Source organism: Engraulis encrasicolus, chromosome 4, assembly GCF_034702125.1.
Source record: "Engraulis encrasicolus isolate BLACKSEA-1 chromosome 4, IST_EnEncr_1.0, whole genome shotgun sequence".
NCBI lineage: Eukaryota > Metazoa > Chordata > Actinopteri > Clupeiformes > Engraulidae > Engraulis > Engraulis encrasicolus.
This window is the reverse complement of record NC_085860.1, coordinates 442,501-457,500: the sequence shown is the minus strand read 5'-3', so window position 1 is coordinate 457,500 and position 15,000 is coordinate 442,501. Positions and strand designations below refer to the sequence as shown.

The 15,000-nt window shown below is 43.6% G+C and overlaps 1 protein-coding gene across 6 annotated transcripts in view; it reads left to right on the top strand.

The window, feature by feature from the left end:
- itpr2 (inositol 1,4,5-trisphosphate receptor, type 2) overlaps positions 1 to 15,000 on the top strand; it is a 212,954-nt gene that overhangs the window by 21,619 nt on the left and 176,335 nt on the right. For 4 of the 6 annotated variants that reach the window (XM_063196408.1, XM_063196404.1, XM_063196407.1 and 1 more), the window contains exons 3-10: positions 253 to 368; positions 3,207 to 3,293; positions 6,393 to 6,551; positions 9,035 to 9,133; positions 9,378 to 9,461; positions 10,353 to 10,499; positions 11,697 to 11,792; positions 13,346 to 13,390. In XM_063196408.1, the coding sequence (XP_063052478.1) occupies positions 253 to 368; positions 3,207 to 3,293; positions 6,393 to 6,551; positions 9,035 to 9,133; positions 9,378 to 9,461; positions 10,353 to 10,499; positions 11,697 to 11,792; positions 13,346 to 13,390 (833 nt within the window). The remainder of the gene's footprint in view (positions 1 to 252; positions 369 to 3,206; positions 3,294 to 6,392; positions 6,552 to 9,034; positions 9,134 to 9,377; positions 9,462 to 10,352; positions 10,500 to 11,696; positions 11,793 to 13,345; positions 13,391 to 15,000) is intronic. The other 2 variants (XM_063196410.1, XM_063196406.1) reach the window with 1 other exon arrangement.

Here is a 15,000-nt window from a genome sequence, read left to right as displayed (position 1 = left end):
ATTTGTGGTGAACTATACAAGAAATGAAATAACGCAACACCTAGGTATTGCAGCATGAATTGAATGAGTGAACAAACATGAGCACAGTATGTATTGAATGAGGGAACAACATTGAGTAAACAACAGAACTTCTTTTTGGAACTTGTAGTGCCAAACAAGTTCCAAAGCCCCAAAGCAAGTATTGGTGCTTACAGGCAGATTGTTCATGTTTCACACAACCTTTTCTGCTGTCCTGTGTCCTGTGCTGTGTAGACTGCCTGTTCAAGGTGTGTCCCATGAACCGGTACTCGGCCTATAAGCAGTTCCAGAAGGCCAAGCAGGGGAAGCAAGGCAACAATACCCAAGGAGACCTCTTCAAGAAGCTGCAGGTAAATTCTTTTTTAAAGATATTTTTGGGGCCACAAACTCCAATAGTCCTCCAATTGCAACGCTCCATCTGTATGGGTTTCCCGTTTTTAAACAATCCCTGTCTGCGCACATCTACATATCTTTGTCTGTTACATCAACACGTGTGGTTTTATGACTTGGCGACAAGGTCAAGAGCTAGAACTAATATGTTTGCAGCAGAACTTTTTTAATTTTCTTTTATATACAGTACAGGCCAAAAGTGTGGACTCACCTTCTCATTGAATTAATTCTCTTTATTTTTGTGGCTATTTACAGAACTTAGTAAATTTTCAGGGAGGGCATCAAAACTGTGAATGAACACATGTATAATTTTGTGCGTAACAAAAAAATGAAAATATAAAAAATATAAAAACATTATTAAAAAAATATTTTTAAAAAATGCCAAACAGTGACATCAACACAAACTGCGGGCCCCACATGTTTCAACAAGCTTATTTTTCTGTCTATTTTGAAGTAAAAATACTCAGTCAGTTGATTCAATTTTAATGGATACAAGCAATACAAGAGAGATTTTCTTGATCTGATAATGGGTCACTTCGTCAGCATAGCTGGTTATCTAGGTGAAGCAGTGATACAAAAAGTAAAAGTAAAACTGAAAAACCCAGCCACAGATTCCCTCCAACACAGGTTTGACCTCTCCAAGTAACTGGCTATGACTCAATATCAGATCAAGAAAATGTCTGTAAAATTCTTGTATTGGCAAGTGTTTAAAACTAGGTTTTAGGTCTCAAAATTCTAGTTCTACAATTCTAGTGAGTTATTGAAGGACTTTATTGTTCAATTAGGATTGACATGACTGACTGACTACATATAGACAATAGACAAAAATAAGCATATTGAAATGTGTGGGGCCATCAGTTGTGCCGCGTTGACATTAGGTGGATAAGCAGCTGATGTTGCTGTTGGACAACAGCTAGAATGATATTTTGTGGGTAAGCACGTCATTCTCCATGTATTCAAGCACAGTTTTGATGCCCTGCATGAAAATACACAATGAAAATCCTCGAAAATAAAGAGAATGTATAAATGAGAAGGTGAGGCACACTTTTGGCCTGTACTGTGTGCGCGTGTGCGTGTGCGCGCGCGCGCGTGTGTGTGTACACTCACCGGCCACTACATTAGGAACACCTGTTACACCTGCACATTGAGGTAAATTTCTGATCACCCAATCACATGGTGGCAACTCAATGCATTTTTGCATGTAGACATGGTGGAGATGATCTGATGAAGTTCAAACCGAGCATCATAATGGGGAAGAAAGGTTATTTTAATGTCTTTGAACATGGCATGGCTGTCAAGCCGAAAGGGCTTGATTTGAGTATTTCAGAAAATACTGATCTACTGGGATTTTCACACACAACCATCTCTAGGGTTTACAAAGAATGGTACGAAAAAGAAAAAAAATGCAGTGAGCAGCGATTCTGTGGGCAAACATATCTTGTTGATGGCAGCAGTCAGAGGAATATGTCCAGACTGGTTTGAGCTGATACAAAGGCAAAATTTAAGTCAATTAACTACTCATTACAACCGATGTATGCATAAGAGAATCCCTGATTGCACAGCACATCAAATCTTTAGGCAAATGGGCTATAGCAGCAGAAAACCACAATTGGTGCATGGAAAATGAGGCAACAATTTGGACAGGCTCACCATAAACGGAACTAGAAGATTTGAAAAATGTTGCCTGGTCTGATGAGTCTTGATATCTACTGCAACACTCAGGTGGAATGGTCAGAATTTGGCGTCAACAACATGAAAACATGGGTCAACCCTGCCTTACATCAACGTTTCAGGCTGGGGATATAATGGCATATGGATATTTTCTTAGCACAATTTGGGCCAATTAATACCAATTTGTTGGAATGCCACAGTCTACCCGAGTATTGTTCCAGGCAGTTCTGGCAGTTTTGAAGGCATAAGGGGGTCCAACCCAGCATTAGAGAGCTGTTCCTAATGAAGTGGCCGGTGAGTGTACATAAATAAAATAATAATAATAATTTAAAAAAAAAAAAAAAATATATATATATATATATATTTTTTTTTTTCTTTTTAATGTTTATTGAGGTAGGACAGTGAAGCACGAGACAGGAAGCAAATGGGGAGAGAGACACACTGGGAAGGGCCGGCAAAGGACACGGGCCGGAATCGAACCAGGGTCAGCCGCGTAGCAGACGAGTGCCCTACCGTTAGGCCACGGCACGGCTTAAAAAGTTTTTTATTTTATCTGAACACAGGATGCCTCTTCTGCATAATAGCTGCCAGTCCTGTTCTGCCAGTTCTGCCCCATCATCCACACATTTTATTATACGAGAGTGCCCCGGTGTTACTGCACTTTCTTATAAAGCGTAGGTGAAATGCAGTACAGGACATTTCTTTAAATTCTGCTGGAGAGGTGGAGTTATATAACTTCCGTTCCTGGGATTCTCACAGAGAGAGAGAGAGGGGGAAGAAAGAGGGAGAGAGCGGGAGAGAGGAGAGAGGAGGGAGGTGGGGGCACTCGGACGGGATAGTGTTCAGCTGGCAAAGTGATAATGCAGCTGTGAATTACTTACTACTTACAAAATGCCAGGGAGGAATTTCTGTCCTCCCACACTTATCTAAATCACGCCATTCCCTTCTATGCCCCCCCCCTCTCTCTCCCTCTCTCTCTCTCTCTCTCTCTCTCACACACACACACACACTCACTCACTCACTCACTCACTCACTCACTCACTCTCTCTCTCTCTCTCTCTCTCTCTCTCTCTCTCTCTCTCTCTCTCTCTCTCTCTCTCTCTCTCTCTCTCTCTCTCTCTCCGTAGCATGCTGCAGAGCTGGAGAAGAAACAGAATGAGACGGAGAACAAGAAGCTTCTGGGTGAGGTGGTCAAGTACAGCAGTGTCATACAGGTACAGCCTGACACACACACACACACACACACACACACACACACACACACACACACACACACACACACACACACACACACACACACACACACACACACACACACACACACACAGGTGTACACACACACACAGGTGTACACACACACACACACGCACACACGCACACACACACACACACACACACACACACACACACACACACACACACACACACAGGCGTACACACACACACACATACAGATGTACACACACACACACACACACACACACACACACACACACACACACACACACACACACACACACACACACACACACACACACACACACACACACACACACACACACACACACACACACACACACACACACACACACACACACACACACACACACACACACACACACACACACACACACACAAACTCCCTTCAACCTCCCGTTTTTTTTATCAGATCACACTGAGCGCCGTGTTTGTTTTCGGGGCTGTAACTAAGGTCAGGGCTGCGGCTTGGCCAAACCGCAGGGCCTGTTCTATTCACTCCTCACCTCCCTGCTATAGCCATCTGTCTGCACACACCAAGGTGCAGCCATGTCCAGTTGTTAGCAGCGAGCTACAGTGTCTAGCGTTTTAGGTGAAAGAGTTGTCATTTCTAGGAAGAATAAAATGGCAACATGCGAGCACGTGTGCAGACATATAACTTTATTCTCATCGCTTCCCTAGTCTCCCTATGAGTGGTGTGTGACTCCATATGTGATATGAGTTATATGAGGCAAGATGCATTAGGAAGGCCAAAAAAATCTTGAACAATCCTACCCACCCCAGTCGTGAACTGTTTGAGCTATTACGGTCTGGCAAATGGTTTAGAAGTTGGAAAGTTTGCACCACCAAACTCCAAGCAGTTTCTTCCATCAGGCCATTAGATTATTGAACGCATGCTGAAGACAGCCAAGGCTCTTTTGGACACACACATGCACATGCGATTCATTGCGATATTTGCCTCAGTAAATGTGTAAAAATACAGCTTACTGACCAGTTGCTGTATAGCATCCATAAGTCAATTGATCAAGTACAATAGAAATATTACCTTCTCTCTACTGAAAAATATGAACTAGTGGCACATTCCATGCACAATGTTTTTACTTTTTTATGAATTTCGGTGTCATGAATCGATGCAGTATATTGTGAAAGTTAGTATTGCAATACATTGTCATGACAATTTTTTTTGCGCATCCCTAGTGTTGAAAGTGAAAGAGTACCCTTTCTTGGCTTCCCTGTCTCCCCTTTGAGTGCTATGTGACTCCACAATGGCCATGTTTTCTGGATTGTTCCGGCAGCCTTTGAGACTCAAAGTAGCTCCCCCTCATTGGTAGTCTTGCCACATGTTCCCCAAGCCTTACCGTACGTGTTAACACTAGGCCTCTTTGTAACGGGTGGCTGTACAGAAAAAAAGAGAAGAAAAAAAAGACGGGTGGGTTTGCAGAATTTGTCACATGCAGTTGCTGGATGGAAATATTGGGGGAGAAATATGTCGAGGCTTGTTTTGTGATATTCATATCGTGGGAGTTGCATAATAAAACGTGCAACATTGACAGATGTTCTATTGAGTCAAATTGTATATTCCATGGCCAGTTAGGCGGAAACTTCAATCTTTTTATCAGAAGGTAAAAGCCTGCCATATGTTCCCTCGAAGGCTGAGGCTACACTGGATGTGTTAGGTCAAAGACTTGCGGTAAATACCATTACACCCCTTAGCCCTACACCTTTTTCCCTCCCCTCCGTTTTGCGCGTCCACGTGTAGGGGTAGTGGCGTCTCGATTCACGTTCAGACATAGTTCAGAAAATCTCTGCACAGAGATTTTACAGTTTAGTTTTGTTACCATTGGGGGGCATTAGGGGAGCATTCTATTCTTAAGGTATAGATGCAGTTTTGTCCCCTCAACTATTAAGGCCCTGAATAGTACATGATTCCATCCTCCATCCAGTTATATCTATTTATTTATTTATTACTTAATTCTATTTGGAGCATTTGTTTTGTCTGTTTGTTAATGTCTGTTTTTCTTATGCTCCTGTCTTGTTGTCTGTGTCACTGTCATTGTATTGTGTGGTGCTGTTGTAAGCTTCTACTTTTTACCTGCAAACAAATCTACCTTCGGGTATCAATAAAGTTACCTTACCTTACTTTCCTTATTAATAAGTGGGGGCGTTACCAGGCTTATGATGAGGTCAGGGGGGCGTTTGTTAAAAAAAACGGTGTTATAGCTTATTAGCCCACTGAGCCCCCAGGGATTTTACTTTTTGAATACAGGATGGACAGTTTCAGTCCCAGTTACAGTTGATACATTTACACTTCTTCCGTGGTAATCCATCTCAACCTTTAAGACGCTTCTGAATATTCTTCTATTCTTCTGAATATTTCAGGACTAAACAAACCCTCCACCAACCTTAGTTGCTATGCTTGCGTGCTCCTCCTTGATGTATTTTTCCACCACACTGTATGCAACTTTACTTATGTCTTCTCCTGTAAGCTACTTAAACACTGTCATCTTAATAAAAGGGAAGTCACTTGCGCTCTAACCTTCTTGGTGGGTCCAGTCCAGGACGGTAGATAATGGAGAATAAACTGGTCCACTTTGAAAAGACTAGGCCAGGGATGACTGGAGCTCTCAGATACTTTTTTAACACAATGACTGACGTTTCAACGCAGTGTGCGTCTTCTTCAGAGACTCTGAAGAAGACGCACACATGAAGAAGACGCACACTGCGTCGAAACGTCAGTCATTATGTTTGCACCACAATAAAATAACTAAAAAATATCTGAGTGCTCCAGTCATCCCTGGCCTAGTCTTTTCGAAGTGGACCAGTTTATTCTCCACTGTCATCGTAGCCCCTTAATGCGCGCCGTACCTCCAGTGGCATGCTGTAATAGTCATTGAAATGTAACTACCATAGCACTACAATACTATGACACAACACAGGCCCTTTAGTAATGCACCACGACTTGGTCATTACCATACTGGTAACAACAAATGTATAAAGCCGCGTCTTAAGGGGTTAATGTAATGGTTGATCTCCGGAATATGTCTTAAATATTCCAGCTGTTGCACATCAAGAGTAATAAGTACCTGACGGTAAACAAGCGTCTGCCGGCTCTCCTGGAGAAGAATGCCATGCGGGTGTCCCTGGATAACGCTGGCAACGAGGGCTCCTGGTTCTACATCCAGCCCTTCTGGAAGCTCCGCAGCGAGGGAGACAATGTAGGTGTCACCAACACACATACGTGCACATATGCGTGTGTGTATGCGCACACACACACGCACACGCACACGCACACGCACATGCACATACACATTCATACACACACACACACACACACATTCTAGTGGTGCACTGAGGGATGTGATGCATAGAAGGTGCAACCACCCTAGGCTTGGGAAAAAAGTGCTGTAATAAACTTGACAATTGTAGCAAAAGTGATCAGGCACATGGTTACTATTACTAGAACATGCTTTTGTGAACTGCTTTCGTCAGATTCTGTGTATTCAACTGTGTGTGTGCGCTTCTTTGCGGTTTGTTGGAAGCCATGTGATGCCATGTGATTCTGGCCAGTGCAACAAAGGACAACGTCAATAAAGGACATTTTATACATTAAATTATGTTGTATGAAAGTACGTTACGATATGGAAAAAAACATCCACAACTACTACAAGTTTGTGCCATATTGCCTACCCCACCCCACCTCCATTCCCTTCTCCTCTTCTTCTCCTCCTCTTCTCCTCTTCTCCTCCTCTTCTCCTCTTCTCCTCCTCTCCTCTTCTCCTCTTCTCCTCCTCTCCTCTTCTCCTCTTCTCCTCCTCTCCTCTTCTCCTCCTCTCCTCCTCCTCTTCTCCTCCTCTTTTCCTCCTCTTCTCCTCTTCTCCTCCTCTTCTCCTCCTCTTCTCCTCTTCTTCATTTCGATCACTGCTGCTGTTGAGCCTGCAGCCAGATCGGAGTCATTCATTTGAACAACATCCTCTTTATGAGCCTTTATGAACCCACTAACTCACTGCTGTGATGCGTTGTACTGTGTTTTAATCGACCTGGAGGAGGAGGGCATTTGGAGAAACTGCTCAACCATTGATGTAATTAATCTAACGCAGCAGACGCTACATTATGAGAATACCTTTTAATACCATTATTTTGCCGAGCTGTGATCGTTTGTAACATGTAACTCGTAGGGTAATTCTGCAATGGTTTGTGGACAGACATGTTTAAATTTTGTGCTCTTTAAAATTTGAAGTTGAAGACAAAGTTTACTTCTGTGATATTTTAGGCTGTGTCCGGTCATGCTATAACTCGCTAACTCATATGATCTTCCCTTTCCTCTCGCCTTAGACACCCAGTGGGTAAAGGTACATGATTTGGTTGCTGTGCATGTGTGTGCGCATGTGTGTGCGATTGCAGTGTAAATCTTGCATCTGATGGTGTGACTTGTTGCTGGTTGCTATGTCAGCTTGTTATCACACATCACAGTTTTTTGCTTTCCTGTTTTGGGAGGGGAGAGAACGAGATTGAACTGACACTGAGCAAGTAGCACTTTCACTTTTATCATCTGGTGATTAAATATTAAAACTGTGTTTAATCTAGTAAATAATCCACCATACCTGTGCTGGTCAATGCTTATCCACAATCACTCTAGCACTTTATTTTGTAAACAACCCCCACCCCGGGCCATATAAAACCTGTTTACTTTGCCTTCAGTCACTCCTTCCACACCCGTCTTTACAAACACCCTCTCTGTGTGTAAAGTGAGTAGTGATGTGTTGTTGAATTGCCACTTGAAGAATGCCACCTTTGTCATGTCCATGGACCAAGAAAACAGTCTAAGAGCCTCCTACGCTTCTCCATGCATGAAGCACAGAGTGATAGTATATTATAGCATAGATATACCACTGAAAGGCACTTCTGACATTATAGAGGGCTAAACACGCAGACAAGGACAGAGAGTGAGAGAGACAGAGAGAGAGGGAGAGAAACCTTGTTTCCATGCATAGCTGGGTGTGTTTTGGTTGTCTGTAAGCTGTCTAGTTGTGAATGATTCTTAGTTTGCATGACAGACAGACAGACAGACAGACAGACAGACAGACAGACAGCTCTCCGCTTACCCCATATCATACAGGCAGACAGGCTGAAAGGCAGACAGACAGGCTGAAAGGCTGACAGACAGACTAATGGACAGAGAGACAGAGATATACAGACAGACAGACAGACTCTCCGACAGCTCTGAGCTTCCCGCATATCATACAGACTGGCCTAGAGCTCTGTGCTTCCCTTGTGTCCTGTAGACAGACAGGCAGGCAGACAGAGATGCGCAGCGTAAGACGGACAGCCCCAGAGTGGCATGCAGGGTGTGACTTTGCTGTGTGGGACGCCCGTAAAAGCATGGTATGGAGCTTCCCTCATATCATGAGCGTGACGTCCCGTCCTATCGTGCATGCCAAAGGGCTGCTGTTTCCTGTTTGCCACCCCACGCTCATGCAGCACAGTAACGGCCACTCACTGCATGTCATGTGACCCACTCTCCCCTGGAGACCTCTCACTCTTGTCCTGTCTTGTTTTTTTGTTAATGATTATTTTTAGTAATCTAATTTCATCTCCGTCCGGTATTTCCCTCTGTGCATGTGTGTGTGTGTGTGTGCGCGCGCGCTTGTGTGTATGTGTGTGTGTGTGTGTGTGTGTGTTTGTGCGTGCGTGTGTGAAGGTGGTGGTTGGTGACAAGGTGGTGCTGATGCCCGTAAACGCAGGGCAGCCGCTACACGCCAGCAACATTGAGCTCCTGGACAACCGCGGCTGTAAGGAGGTGGGTGAGAAGGGCCCTTGTTTTCGCTGCTGTGTGGCGTGATCCTTAAAAAGCGCCTGACACCTGTTCACATCACCTGAATACATTTTATACGGAAAATGAAATCTTTTATTTATTTGACCTCCAGCTCTGGTTCTAAGGCAATGACTGTAAACAATAAAGATCCTATGACGTCCTTATACATGTGCATGTCTGACTGTGTTTGTATTACTGTGTGTGTGTGTGTGCGTGTGTGTGTGAACAGGTGAATGCTGTGAACTGCAACACTAGTTGGAAGGTGACTCTCTTCATGAAGTTCAGTGACTACAGAGATGATGTGCTAAAAGGGGTCAGTACACACACACACACACACACACACACACACACACACACACACACACACACACACACACACACACACACACACACACACACACACTACTACTCTTTTGTAACTACATAGACGATGTGCTAAAGGGGGTCAGTACACACACACACACACACACACACACACACACACACACACACACACACACATACTACTCTTGTGTAACTACATGCATAGACGATGTGCTAAATGTGGTCAGTAGGTTGCACATTTCCTCCAGTCTGCTCACACGTCCTCCTGCCACATATGCAAAAGTTCTGCCACATGCTATTTTAGAAGTCCTGTCGCAGGTTTGTTGTTTCAACGGCCTGATCTTCAGGTTCATAGAAGGATAAAAATGTTGCCAATGTGAAGAAAAAAAGATCAACGTGCAGCACACACCTCTCCTACAGACTTACTAGTTATCCCAACCAATTCACTTAACTACCTGACCTTATTCATTTGCAGAATATGTCTTTCCAGTAGGTGAGCTTATTATTAGTGAGTTGCTCTGCTTTGGAGCTGGCGGAATTAAAAAGTGGCAAGACTGGCATGACAAGCCCAACTCAATCCAGGTTGTCCGCCTCTGCTCCTGGCCTACACAGGACCACTGTGTTCCACCAGTCATTTACCGTATCTCATATTGGGGACTTGCGTCAGTCCACTGAATATTGCAAATTGTCGTGGAAAACCCATCATGACTCTGAATACCATTGTTTTCCACCAGCCATTGTCTTTGGCTCCTACCTCCATATCAAGTTGCCTGTTTGCTTGTTTGTCTTTTCTATTTGCTCTCCTACATTCTCTTCCTCTCCACCCCCTTTCCCTCTCTCTCTCACTGTCTCACTCTCCCTCTCTCTCCTTTATGACCAGGGGGATGTTGTGAGGCTGTTCCACGCAGAGCAGGAGAAGTTCTTGACGGGTGACCAGTACAGGAAGCAGCAGCATGTCTTCCTCAGGACCACGCTCCGCCAATCAGCAACCTCCGCCACCAGCTCTAAAGCACTCTGGGAAATCGAGGTTTGGCTCCATTTGATTTGATGCTGGTGGCTATCTTTGGCTAACCTGGTTCTCACGCGATGGTTGTTACCAACCATCTGGAATATTGTCAATCGCTTAGCTCTGGAAAGGCGTGGGTGTGTTCAAAACAGCTCGAACCTGATTGGAGAATTCACATGGCTTTTTTTTAATCAGGTACTACTTCAACCATTGACTTGTATATACCCCGCCCCTCGATCCTGCCCCGCGATTCCGATTGGACAGGCTGTGAAATATCTGATTCCTTTGGGCTTGTCTAAGATTTCCAGACCCAAGTGCGAGCTCACAAAGTTTATCCAAGATGCATGAAGCACGAAGGGGCTGCGTGAGAGCCAGGCTAATCTTTGGCTACTTTTGTGTTCCTCCCATTATTATAAGTGTCTTTCTCCAGGCAGAGTAATGGTTGTGTGTTTACATGTGTGCACAGTGTTTCATCTGTCTTGCAAGGTGTATTATGTGTGGTCTGCTGGACACACTCATTTCCTTTGACACTGGAAGAAAACTGCGCCTTTAAAGGGGAAGTTGATGTGATGTCAATCAACAATCAATCAATCATTCAATCAACAAATGCTACATGATCAATTAAGTGAAAGTGAAAACCCACTTGGGAAACTTCAACTCCCATTGTCATTGTGACATCACTCCACAGCACTCAGTGCTGTACACACAACGCAATTGCATTTATGCCTCACCCGTGCAAGGGGGCAGCCCCCTACAGCGCCCCAAGGGAGCAGTGCGGTGGGGCTTATGTGCCATAACCTGGGAAACTACCATTGACATTGTTAGACAGCACTCCACATCACACAACGGGATTGCATTTATGCCTCACCGGTGCAAGGGGACAGCCCAAACACAAACACAAAGGAGCAGTATTGCTGGAGGGTACCATGCTCAAGGTAACGCAGTCATGGAGGAGGACGGGCGAGAGCACTGGATAATTGACTCCTCCACCAACCTGGCGTCTCGGGATCGAACCGGCAACCTTTTGGGCTACAAGTCTGTCACCCAAACTGCTTACCCATGACTGCCCTAGAATTATAATTATATATAATCCATGATGTCTACTCTATACCACCTTGTCCGCAGGTTGACTGGCCATACTTATTGATTGAAAGACACTGTAGAGGTCCTGCTAATGTGAGATGTGTCTTGTGTGCCGGTGCCGGTATTGTTTTCCAGGTGGTGCACTATGACCCCTGCAGAGGAGGGGCCGGCCAATGGAACAGCTTGTTCCGCTTCAAACACCTGGCCACCGGCAACTACCTGGCTGCAGAGGTGAGCCCCCACTCCCTCCCTCTTTATGCTCCATTCTCTTCCCATAGGACAAATATCTACAGCAGTGATTCTCAAAGTGTGGTCCGGGGACCAATGGTGGTCCGCAACAGAGCTCAGGTGGTCAGCAAGGGGATTTCTACTTCTTCAAGACAAGCTAGTGGAAGGCTATATTTGTAACATTATTACAAAGCCAAACATATTTTCACCACAATAAGGCTTGTAAATGTGAATAAAAAGTAAGTGATCTGCATCAAAATTAGCTATGCCGAATTAGCACCCATCAACTGTCAATTCAGTTGACAGGTGGTCCCTGAACACTTTTGGGGGGACAAAGTGGTCCTCGGTCTGAAAAAGTTTGAGAATCACTGATCTACAGAAAACCTCCAAAATCAGTCACGCATGGTCTATACAATTCTTATATGAACATTTTCCCTCATATACAAGTAAGGCACACATACACATTCTATGCAAAAAAGTACATTGGGATGTTTATGAGTGCTTACTCATGACACTATAAAATGGCTGATTTCTTTTTCCCCTCCACATATAAGATTTGTACAGCCATGTTTGTTTTTTGTATAGGTATATTTTTCCTATGGGTTTCGTCTCCACACTCCTACTCTGCATGATGATCAACCCCATCTATTCCATCTGATTCCATCTAATTCTATCTTGGCCTCTGATATTCCCCTATGCGGATTTACTATAAAGAGTGATGCATGATGTTGTGTGTGAGGTTTGCCTTCATGTGACTTGTGTGTCAGTACCTATACAAAAACATGGTGTGTGTCCCCTCTGTAGGCCATGCGATATGGTGTTTGTATTATTTTGAATGCATGGAGTGAGTTGTACCGTCGAAATCAAAGCTGGGTCTTCGTCTGTGGATCGTTTCTCCTAATTCATTCCACCTGGTAGTGGTCATGAAGGCATGCCAACATTGTGATGGGAGTGGTGCCAAAATGTGGGGTTTCATCCAGAACTAGACTGCCTCCCTGTTCTTGCGTGGGCCCTTTTCTCTTTACAGTTGGAAATGCACAGCCGGCATGGCCCAATCTCTTCCTCTGGAGCATGTAGAGGGCTTGAGTTTACAGTCGCTCTACTGTAGATGGCAGTCTTCCCACTGTTTAGACACTTGTCCGAACTGCTGCATGATCTTAGCTCTGTGTGTAAGGGTGTTTGTGAGTGTGTGGGAGAGAGGGTCTGTTCACCTCTCTGTGTGCATGTAGCCTATACATTTACATATGGCTTTTCAGTGAATTGAGCCACTTTTAAAAGGTGTGTGTGTGTGTGTGTGTGTGTGTGTGTGTGTGTGTGTGTGTGTGTGTGTGTGTGTGTGTGTGTGTGTGTGTGTGTGTGTGTGTGTGTGTGTGTGTGACTGTGTGTGTGTGTGACTGTGTGTGTGTGTGACTGTGTGACTGTGTGACTGTGTGACTGTGTGACTGTGTGCATGGGTGGGTGTGTTTGTGTTTGTCTGTGCGTGCATGTGTGTTTGTGTGTGTGAGAGGTTGTTGGGGTGGAAGAGGATGTAATGGCTACTTGGTTTGCATTTGCAGGTGAATCCTGATTTTAGGGAGGACAGCGTAGACCAGAAGGGAGAGGTGAGTCTGAGTATGCCCTGCTCTGCTCTGCTCTGCTCTGCTATCTCTACCCTATGGCTATGTGCCTGTGCCAGCCAGACGATTACATCCCATCAAACACTGCAGTTACTTACTGCGGCCCAGGAATGTCTGATCTGGAGGCGCCTGACCCACAACCCTCTTTTACTCAAAGTCACAAGCTTAAATGTTTATATTATTTTCTTCTATATACCATATACTATGATATACTATACTATGCTATACAATACTATACTATACTGTACTATACTATAATATACTATACTCTTCTATACTATACTATACCATACTGTACTATACTGTACTATACTGTACTACAGTATACTATACTATAGGCCTACTATACTATCCTGTGATAATACCATGCTATGACACCATATTATACCACACTACTTGCTGAACCATGCTAAACTATACCATGCTGTTTGTACTACACTGTACTATACTGTGCTATACTATACCATACTATACTATACTATACTATACTATACTAGGCCTATACTATACTATACTATACTATACCAAACTACCCTATATATCGTACTAAACAAGAACTTGCATCGTTTGGGAAACTTTGGGAAGTGGCTTGTCACTGGCCAACCACAATCAAGTAGGCCTATCAGTCATAGATGTGACCAATCTACTTGCGGAGTGATCTCTGAAGTGACAAAACTCGTTGCCATTGGCAGCGGTCATTATTTGAGGGCACTATCGTAAAATAGTGACCACCGAACATCGGGGCTGCCCATTGAAATTGAATGGAATCTCTCGCAACATTGTAGAGGGCCGTATAATAAGCAGTAGCCTACTGTGCTGTCCCGAATATAAGACGTGGCTTTTGTTATAAAAATAGTAGGCCTACTCTAAAAAGGGAGGTCGTCTTATTTCCAGGCGCTAGACTAAATAGCGTTAAAAACTTTTTTTAAATTATTTTTTTTACTTAACCTGTATGCGGCCATTATGCTTCATAAAAATGCCACAAAACTGTAAAGTGAGCAAAGAAAGGAAAAGGGTATGAGAAGCCATCTGTGGTCTTTTGAAAATGTCATGAAAATTATATTGTGAAATGTGTTTTATGTAAAAAGCCTCAGATTTTAAAACAAATTAAAAACTGCATTTTGAAAGAAGTTTCCAATGTGAAACAAAATTTAGTCTTTAAAAAAAAACGTTTTTCCCAAAACATGAGCCTGAAAATGGGTGGTAATCTCATATTCAGGATCGTCTTATATTCGGGCTAATACAGTAATAGTGCATTAACTACAGAAACGGATGTTACTGTTTTTTTGGGTTGTAAGAGGTTACGTCTTACAAGCTGAAACACAGTAGTAAGTCATGTGTAGTTACTGCACTTATCATTGAAGCAGTGGTTCAGTAACAGACGGTAATACCAAACAAGAGTGCAGTAGCACCACTTCTTTGTGTCTATTACTAATCTAGACTATTAGTATAGTAGGCTATAGTATAGTATAGTATAGTATAGTATAGTATAGTATAGTATAGTATAGTATAGTATAGTATAGTATAGTATAACATAGCTGTACTATACTGTACTATGCGATTTTATGCTATACTGTGCTATACTATACTATACT